Source organism: Elephas maximus, chromosome 23 (genome assembly GCF_024166365.1).
Source record: "Elephas maximus indicus isolate mEleMax1 chromosome 23, mEleMax1 primary haplotype, whole genome shotgun sequence".
Lineage (NCBI taxonomy): Eukaryota > Metazoa > Chordata > Mammalia > Proboscidea > Elephantidae > Elephas > Elephas maximus.
In genome coordinates this window covers 64,664,753-64,674,467 of record NC_064841.1, presented here as the reverse complement: position 1 = coordinate 64,674,467, position 9,715 = coordinate 64,664,753, and the positions used below count along the sequence as shown (strand labels likewise).

At 56.6% G+C, this 9,715-nt stretch overlaps 1 protein-coding gene across 1 annotated transcript; it reads right to left on the bottom strand.

The window, feature by feature from the left end:
- Positions 1-303: 303 nt before the first annotated feature.
- Positions 304-3,807, bottom strand: ZIC2 (Zic family member 2). Its single transcript, XM_049867454.1, has 3 exons — positions 2,736-3,807; positions 803-966; positions 304-648 (listed from the first exon to the last, which is right to left on the bottom strand). Exons 1-3 carry the CDS (start codon positions 3,805-3,807, stop codon positions 304-306), a joined length of 1,581 nt encoding a protein of 526 aa, XP_049723411.1.
- Between the last annotated feature and the right edge of the window lie 5,908 nt (positions 3,808-9,715).

Sequence of the window (9,715 nt, the reverse complement as noted above, 5' to 3'; positions counted from 1 at the left end):
ATGGAGGGGAACCGGAAGGTTTCGTTCAATATTTTTAATTTTTTTTTAATTTTTAATTTTTATTTCTTATTTTATAGTTTTCGTTTCAGAGACTCCCGAAGTGATATTTTTGCTTTTCATGCCCAGATTTTTTTTTTTTAAAAAAACTTTTAAAAATCCTCCTGCTGATAAAATCATGTTCATTATCATAAAAATCAGATTCGTGATTATAACTACAAGATCACAAGTTCCCCTTGGCGCTGGCCACCGGGAGGGCGCCGTCGCCAGGGTGGGGACAGGGAGAGGGAGAGAGGCCCCGGCGCCTCACACGTACCATTCATTGAAGTTGGAAGAGAGGCCGCTGTGGCCTCCGGCTGTCCCGCTGCCCCCGCCGCTGCCGCCGCCGCCCCCGCCACCAGCCCCGCCACCGCCCCCGCCGCTGCCGCCACCGGAGCCGCCGCCCGCGCCGCCGCTGCTGGAGCCTCCGCCCCGGTGCACCGCCGACACTGCGGCCGCTGCTGCTGCTGCCGCCGCCGCCGCTGCCGGGGACAGGTTGGAGCTGCTCTGGGGCTCGGCGCTGGGGGACACCAGCCCCGGGGGCGTGGAGGACTCGTAGCCGGAGCTGGCGGCCGGAGAGGACTCAGAGCCCTGCGGGGAGGACTCATGGACCTGCGAGAGAAAAACCGGGAGGGGAGAGCAGAGGGGACTGGGTGTGAGTGCAGCTGCTGTGGGGCAAGGCCCCCGAGGACGAGCGCCCCCCAAGATGCCCACCGCCCCGGGAGCCTGGGGACCGTCGCCCTCCTCCCGGCCGCCCCGGTGGTACCTTCATGTGCTTCCTCAGCGAGCTGGGGTGCGTGTAAGACTTGTCACACATCTTGCAGAGATAGGGCTTGTCGCTCGTGTGCACGTGCATATGTTTCTTCCTGTCGCTGCTGTTGGCGAAGCGCCGGTCGCAGCCCTCGAACTCACACTGGAATGGCTTCTCCCCTGTGGAAGGCAAACACGGGCGCTGGCTGCAGGCACCCACAGAAACAGCCCTCGGAACCTCCATTCAGGCTGTGAGGGAGAAGGGATTCCCGGAGGGGATAAGAGGAGAGAGAGCTGGTCCCTTAAACAGGTGGGATCCCTTCCCTGGCAAACCCAAGATGAAGTTAACCACCTTCCCACCTGACAGCCTTCTTCATTTACTCCACATTTAAGTTCATTCCAAGCTGATGCCCATTTCCTCAAATTGCTAACGAATTTGGGGTAGCACCCAGCCTGCCCGCCTTTCTATAAGGTTTCCTGGATTGGCAGCTTCTAACAAGTTGGTCTCGCCATGGAGAAGCTGTTACTATGACAAAATATTTGGGGCATTATCAAAATCACACAGGCTGCTGGGCTACTGTCGGTTTCTCTTTGCGGCCAGTAGGCAATTACATTTGGAATTGCTGTGTTGTTTGGGGATGGGGTGGTGGACAGTGACTGTGCCAGTAATTTTTCATCCAAAATTCTGCAAATTGGATTAACCACAGTTTTCAGCCTCACCTCTAGTCTTTGAAGAATAAATTGGATAAAAGGTAAATATTAAAGAAAAGGCAGTAGCTAGTGATTGCTGAGAAGCACAGCCTGGGGCTTGGGGGTTAGCAAAGGCTTTAAAATCTCCCCGTTTAATTTTCTGGCGGTTCCTGCATCCTGTTGCCACAATACCAAATGCTTGGAGTCATTTAGAGGTGTGAGAACTCAAACATCGTTCCACTTGGAAAGGGGGCCATTTAACGTTAGATTCCATTAGCACCTAAATCGTTTTTTAAAGACATCCGCTTAGACACAGGACTCAAAACGAGCGTTTCATGCAAATAAATTTCTCAAATTTTAAACCTTGTTAAAAGCTTGTCTCGCACCTCGGCTCCCTCCCTTCCCGGAAGAGAACAATAGGCCGCTGGCTCATCCCCACTTTGGAGTAAATATTGACGGGAGAAGTTGCTAAAACATTTGGCTTTCTTTTAGGAAATCGTCTGGCACGATATTGGCTGGGACCTGGTCATAGATGAATAATCTATGAGGCAGCAGGCACGTTCTTTTGCGGCTCTCTGTTCTCACGCGATTCCCCGGCGGGGCCGCATTGCCCCGGGCTCTGGCTGACCGGGCTGTGTGGGTCCAAGTTTGGAATCTCAAACCCTCTGGTGCCCATTAGAGAATTTCACAAACTGCTGCGAAACCACCGTGAAGCCCAGCGATCCACCCCAAGGCAGGCTTTAAAAACACTTTAAAAATGAGAAATGTTTTACAGCTTCAGACTCATTTAATGGAAAACAGTTCCAGGAAGGGCGGTTGGACCTCAAGTAAAATAAGTGGGAAAACATAGAGCGCTCCAACACAGACACACACCCGGAGCAGAAAAGCACATTCAGACAAGCTGGCAAAATCCTCTCTAGGCTGGATTCCCGGGCACCGAGTGAGGGGCCAGTTTTATTTTGTGCATTCTATTTAAGACGGAAATTATTAAGCAGGGCTGAGCAAACGAAGCCATTCCGTCACCCAAAACATACATTTGATGTTTCCCTGACCATTTAAAACTCAATTTCCGCAAATGGAAAAACTCAGCCCAGTAATAGTCTTTCATTCTCCAACAAAAATAAGCTGCTGGCTCTCTCGCACACACAAAAACATCTCCCATTCCAGGGCCGGGGTTGGCGGCCGGCTCGTTTCTCCCAGCAAACCAAGCACAGCCTCTCTCCCCTCTGCGCCCCGTTTCTGCCCTGGCCCGCGGTTACCTGTGTGGGTCCTTTTGTGGATCTTGAGGTTCTCGGAGCGCGCGAAGACCTTGCCGCAGCCCGGGAAGGGGCAGGGGAAAGGCTTCTCGCCTGTGTGCACGCGGATGTGGTTGACCAGTTTGTATTTGGCCTTGAAGGGCTTGCCCTCGCGTGGGCACTCCTCCCAGAAGCAGACGTGGTTGCTCTGCTCCGGGCCGCCGACGTGCTCCACCGAGACGTGGGTCACCAGCTCGTGCATGGTGCTGAAAGTTTTGTTGCAGCTCTTCTTGGGATTGCTCAGTTGCTCGGGGTCGATCCACTTGCAGATCAGCTCCTGCTTGATGCACTGCTGCCGCATGTAGCGGAAAAAGGCACCGGGGTGGTGGTGATGGTGATGGTGGTGGGCCGCGGCCGCTGCCATATTCATACCCATGTTCATATTCATAGGGCCGTACTGGTTGTGGAGCTGCGCCGCCGAGTAGGGGTCGGTCCGCGGGCTGGCCACCTGGCGGTACTGCTCCGAGCGCCCGAACACCTCGCCAGGCAGTCCGAGGCGCATCTGCCCGTTGAGCACATTCTGCGAGCCGTGCGGCCCATGCTGCTCCGGGAGGCCAGGGAAGAGGAGGTGGCCTTGCGCGTCCGAGTGCGCGTGGTGCAGGCCGCCCGCTCCCGGCCCGAACAGCCCGTGCTGGCCGCCGCCAGGCGCAGAGTCCCCGAAGCCGCGACTGCGGAACAGGAAGTCCCGGGTGGAGTTGAAGGGCGGCCCAGAGTAGGAGCCGACGTGCGCGGCATGGGGCCCGAGCGCGGCGGCTGCTGCCGCCGCGGCAGCGGAACCGGGGTAGGCGCCTGGGCCCTGCGACGTGAACGCCGAACTCTGACCCGGGGACAGTTCGTGCGCGCCCGGGTTGAGCTTGAAAGCGCCCATGTGCGCGGCCGCCGAGTCTACGAAGCCGTTCTGCGCCGCTGCCAGGCTCAGCTCACGGTCCTGCATCTCAGCGGCCGCCGCCGCCGCTGCAGCAGCCGAATGATGATGGTGGCGCGCGAAGCTGCCCACCCCGATGGCCGGGAACTGCGGCCCCGCGTCCAGGAGCATGGCCAGAGCGCCCGCCCGCCCCGCCGGCCCCGGCGAGCCTTGCACCTCCGCGCCGCCCCGGCTCCCGATCTGCGCTTTGTGCGTCCGGCGGCCGCCTGGCTCTGGGCGCAGGCGGCGGTGGTAGCGGTTTCAGCCCTGGGAGCCGCGGTCCTGCGCCCGCCGACGCTGCCGCTGCAGCCTGGATCTGCCTCTGGCGGCCCGGCGCGGAGACAAGACGCGGAGAGGAAGAGGAGGAGGAGGAGGCGGAGGAGGAGGTGGAGGAGGAGAAGAGTCCAAAGCCAGGCGGAGAACCAAAGTGTATTAAAGGAGCTGCGGCGGGGGCGGGCAGGCAGGGCAGGGGAGGGCGGGCGGGAGGAGGGAGCAGGAGGGAGGTGTGGGGAGCAGAGCAGAGCGGAGCGGGGGGACACCGGGGGGCGATCGCAGCGCCGGTGCTGCGCCGCGGCCCCCACCCCTGCGCGCACCCGCGCGCGCACGAACACACTCACTCGCTCACACGGCCGGCGGACCAAGGGGGTCCAGCCGCGCAAATCGGTACCCGGAAAAAAAATCGCAGCAGTGGTGAGGCCACGGAGTCGGAGCGCGGCGGCACTGCGGAGGCAAGAAACGCGGGCGATGCGAGGACGCAGGCGAGCTCTGCGCTCGGCGCCCTGGCCCGGCGCTCCCGCGGCTCCACCTGACCGCGGCGGGGGCGCCGGGGCAGCGGGCGGAGGCCGGGCGCCCTCCCCGCTGCGCGCTCCGCGGCCGCTCCCTCCCCCGAGGCCCTGCTCGCACCGCCCCGCGCGCGGCGGTTATTGTTCGGCGCTGCGGCCGCGCTGTTTATCCCTCCTTGTCGTCCGCGCTTGGCATTGGCTGCGCCTCGCGTAGTAAACTTGCAGCGGCCACGAATTCCCCCAGATGAAGGAAGCAGGCGCGCCGCTCCCTCTTTCTTTAAGTTGTGCCAGAGGAGGAGGCGGGGGAGGAGAGAGGAGGAGGAGGCTGTGGGAGGAGAGAAGGCGAGGAGGGGGAGGGGAGGAGGGGGAGGCTGGCCTGAAAAACAATAACAACAATAAAAAAGTGATCGCCCTCTCGCTCCCTCCTCTCCCGGTCGGCCCTTGGCGCCGAGCTGGGATCGGGTGGCCGCACCCGCGAGGAGCGAGCCGAGCTCGCGGCTTGGGCAGCACACGTGAGGAGGCCAAAGCGGCTTTTCCACCCTTTCGGCTGCGTTGGGCTCTGGATGTCACCCCCTCCTCCGCCTCTGTTCACTTCGGTGGGCGCCGCCACCGCCGCCGCAGCTTTTTATTTTTTACTTTTTGTCTCCTCCTTTTCCTCTCCCCTCCCCCGCGTCCCCTTGTCCTCCCGGCCTCCCCTAGCTCTCCCTCCCGCTCCGGCCCGGCCTCCTGGTCTCACCGCCCCCTTTACAGCGGCTCCCGCCCCGCCCGCCTCCCGGCGCCGCCATTGGTCGCCTCGGTCCCGTCAATCCGGTGTCCCCGCCCCGCGCCGGGCTTGACCCTCCTCCCCAGCGCCCCCGGCTCTCTCCGTCCGCCCTGCCGCAGGCTCTCGAGGCCGCGGGCCCGGCTCGCTAGCCTCCTGCGCCTCGCCGCGCGCCTGGCGCTGTTACTCCTGGTTCTGGCCGGCCGCGGCGCTCTCAGAGTTGGGCGGCTGGTGCGGCGCGGGCCCCGGCCGTGGGGTCACAGCGCCCTCGGCTGTGCCTGGACCGGGAGGGTAATAGCACCACTCGCTTGCGCCCTTCCACGGAGCCCACCGTCTCCTCGGGGATCCGAGCCGCTCCCGGCGGGCACTTAAAATCCTGGGGACGACAGGCCCGGGCACCCGTGGCTGCTCAGTCGGGCCGCCCGGCGGGAGGCACCGCGCACGGGGCCACTGCAGGCCCGGGGCCCCGCCGGGCATGCCGCGGGGAGCTGCCCGGGGCCCCCTCTCATGACAGATGTCACTCTCCCTACACCCCCCTCTTGTAAACTTGTTCTGTGTTATTGAAAACACAGGTACAGGACGGTGGGCACCGATGAAACCAAACATACCCCTTACTGTCTCTCACTGGACACTCATCCAGACACGGTACCCCGGGCCGTGGACCCCACGCCCCTCCTTGCGCGCTTAGCTCCCCGCGCCGTTCGCGTCCTGCTCCTCTTACAGCTGTAAACACTGGGCAGCGGCCCCACGAGGCAGGGGGTTGTTTGGAAGTGGTTTACAAGACAGTGTCACCCTCGGGGCGGATGCCTAGAAGCCGAGGCCGCAGCCATCCTGGGGTGGGAAGTGTGGGGACGCCCGCGGCGTGCGGCCAAAGGAGGCTCAGACTGGAGCCTGGCTGCGGGTCAGGCTTAAGGCCTCAGGAGAAGAAAACACGAGACTCAAGTAGGGTTTAAACCTTCTCAGGAGGTATTTATCACTTCTCCGAGAGCGGGGAGCGCCTCCCCCGGCCGTGGCGCCGCCGCGAAGCTGCTACGCGCGCTGCGACCGCCAGGGTCAGGTCAGCCCCGCGGCCCTGATGCTCCGGACGCGCCCGGTGTCCCAGGCTGGCGAACGTGGGTATTTCCTGTCCCGCTGCGCAAAGCTCGCGCTCCCGAGGTAACCGCAGGGTGAAATGGCCAGGCCGGAGACGGCGGAAGTGTGAAGGGACGGCCTGAGGCCAGTTTCTTTCTTCGCCTGGCTGGTGTGGAAAACTGCTTTTATTTATAAACTTCTAGGAGTTGAAATAAAATTTAACTAATATAAAATAGTCAACATGAATTTCAAAATTTCCTGTTGAAATGAAATCAACAAAAACGCAGGAAGACTCCCCTCTGTCACTATTGAGGGCAGATTTGGCACTCTTGCCGGCACAGGCCGCCTCTGTCGGTTTAGGCGGATCTCTGCAGGTCGGAGCTGGCCGAAGCCTCTAACACAAGGAGCCTTACGCCTTCGGGCTGTTTCCCGACTCCCGTGCGTGGGGCCGGGGGTGGGGAGATAAGCAAGAAGGAGGGAGGCCCCGGCATCGTGTCTGAAGGCACGGGGGTTTGCCTGGAAGCTGGAGATCCTCGACTTCCCTGAAAGGAGGAAATTTGCCTCTCTTCCACAGCCCTACATAAAGGGAGAGGGGAGAGCAGATGCCAAACTGGCCCCCTGGACAGAGAGGGACCTGGCAGAGAGAGAGAGAGAAAAGAGAAAATCTCCAGGAAGGAAGTCTGCCCTGCTACGTTGAATCAGTTAAAAATGGTCCAACACACCGGTTTTTACCCGTGCTTACTTAATTTATCTGTTGATTAATTTATTTATATTGGAAGGGGGCGAGAGGAGAATAATTGGAAAGGTTTCCTCCAAATATATTTTCAAAAGAAAATACTTTCTTAGAGATTGATTATGAAAATAGCAGTCCTGCACCTCCAAAGAGTTCACCATCTGACGTCCTCAAGTTTTCTTTCTTCCTCACTTTCTCACTTCCTCTCTTGCCCCCTCCCCACTCTCCCCTCGCTCTCCTCTAAGACCCATTCTCGCCTTTCGCTTTGATTCCTCCTTTTCTGTGCCCAGGCTTGGGATGGCGCTGCTGGGCGCTGGCTGGCGCCGGATTCCCGGAGCTGCGCGCGGCCGAGTGGTGGGGACGCGTTAATTCCCGCCGGAGACCCCGAGGGCTGGGCCCTCCGGGCTATTCTTTCCCGGCTCCAGTTCTCCTCTCTCTGCAGGACACAGAGGAGCTGCGCCAAGTTCAAAGTCACGTCGCCGTCCCTTCTCAGAAGTGCTTTATTTCTCTACAAACCGCAAAACCCCTTTCCCTCATGATAGTTTTTTTTTTTTTTTTTTTAAGGAGGGAAAGGAAAGAGCAAGGGGGAAAAAAACTGTAAAGGCTTTCAGAGTTACAGTTATTGCCTCAAAACTCAAAATAGACTTGGGTTCTTTGGTGAAGGGAAAAAAAAAAAAAACGGCCAAGCTGCGTTACAGACGGTATGAGTGAATTCAATTTTTCAACAGGTTTCTGGAAGGGCTGGTCTGAGGCGGTATCTCCATCGGGCAAACACGCCCCCTCTTTGTAAGTTTTCCAAAATTGTTCTTTCGAAATCTCACGGAGCTTGCTTTGGGCTGGGCCGGAACCTGGGGTGGGGGAGGTTGGTGAGGGTCGGTGGCCGGCTTTGCTGTACGTGGCATGGTTCTGCGTGGCGGGCCCACGGGCAGACAAGCCGGCGCTCATTTCTGGGCAAGCGGAGAGAATGACAGCGCGAGTGAGGATTCGGGCTGTCTTCCAGAAATGGAAAATCCCACCGAACACCCGTGCGTTCGTCAGTCGAGCGCCTCGTTGCAGTTTGTGGACGTCCGTGAAGTGTGGACTGAGTTCTTTTGTTGTACGGTGTGTATTTTGTGTACATATACATAAATACAGTGTATACACACATGCAACATACTCTGTCTCACACACAGGTATCTGCTGCAAGACGCGAGGGGGAGGGAACTGGAGCAAAACTGACCATTAAATTGGAAAGCAAAAACCCTTGGTTGCCTACCATTCAAACTTTTGATTCTCTTCTAAAGGCAAGGGATGGAAATGGGAGTAGGAGAAGCTGGGGGAAGAGATAGGAGAAACAAATGTGGAATCAAAATAAATAAATAAATAAATAAAGGATTTCACAGCATTCCAGGGCCATCATCTGTATCACAGACTCATAAATTCAACAAGATCATCCACAGGATATTAAGTTGCAGGTCACCTTTGATTCAGCCGTCTCAGCCACTCCTGGGCTGGACGACCCCTGACCCATGAAAGACCACATGTGTGGTGGGGGAGCCCCCTCTGTAAAACCCACCTAAAACAAAAGTTCTTTGTCAGGGCTTTAGGGAAGTGTAATGTAAAAAAAAAAGGGGGGGGAGGAATTGTGAAAATCTCAGCCCAAGTTGTAACTTTTAAGTACCACTTTTAAGGAGGAGGTGGGGAGGTGTCATAGGCTAAGGCAGGCCCTCTCTGGTCAGCTGAAAGGACTCCTTCCAACAGATAAAATTTACTGTTCTCTAACTGGGCTTATAAAAAGTCTCTATATAAAATATGTGCTCAGCAGCAATTTAGTGACAGGGATGGAGACATTTGTGTATTTGTCAAAAGGGACTTAGGAAAAAAAAAAGACAACCAGCTGCTCCTGCCTTTACTACTGCATTGTTGATAGCGGTTGTGGTTTTGCAAAAAGAAGAGAACTCACCGTCCTCACTTTGTTGCCTCTTTCCTAACGAGCATGTTTCTACCACTGCGAAAACACAACAAAAGAAAACAAAAAAGTAAAACCGGAGGCATTAGCTTACCTAATGTGTTTAATTATTCTGAGAATCCTCACCCTTCGGCTCTTAGGCGCACTACATCCGGGGAGGTTGAATACCGGTGACAGGCGAGCAGCTTTCCAGTAAACCACAGTATTATTGCAATAGACTTTGTAATACAATTTATGCTGTCATTCATAAATAACAATGCCATATGTCAACCATATTGCTTACACAAGTAAATCCGTCAATGTGTCACTATTTAATTTATCCCAACAGCTTCTTCAAATATTGAAGTATGGATATTGGAAGGGATGTGGGAGTGGGGGGAGGGCTCCCCACGAATTTGAGATTTTTTTTTTAACTGTACAACTTCTATTTCTCCCTTACTCCCCCATTAAAAAAAAAAAATCCTAAAGAATAGGGAAAGAAGGGGAAGAGAAGAACATCTCCGGGCCAACATAAATAAATATTGCGTGGTTATATGAACCGTGAACATGAAAGGGAAGTTTTGTGGTTCTTGTTTTGATGTTCTGAGCATATTTTAACACATAACAATGATGAGGCACCCAAGAAATTACCAGTCCTAATGGTCAAATATAGTTCAAGGGCCTTTCTCCAACAACCCCTAATCTCTAAAGGTATAAAACGATAAGCAAAAGGGAGTATTTGATGATGGGCTAATTTTACTCAACTT

Bases quoted from the DNA above. Each gene is read 5' to 3' on its own strand.
- ZIC2 (XM_049867454.1), bottom strand. From the start codon at position 3,807: ATGCTCCTGGACGCGGGGCCGCAGTTCCCGGCCATCGGGGTGGGCAGC. The intron at 967-2,735 runs GTAACCGCGGGC...TGCCTTCCACAG, and splicing joins CCACAAAAGGACCCACACAG to GGGAGAAGCCATTCCAGTGT. The intron at 649-802 runs GTACCACCGGGG...TTTCTCTCGCAG, and splicing joins CGCTGAGGAAGCACATGAAG to GTCCATGAGTCCTCCCCGCA.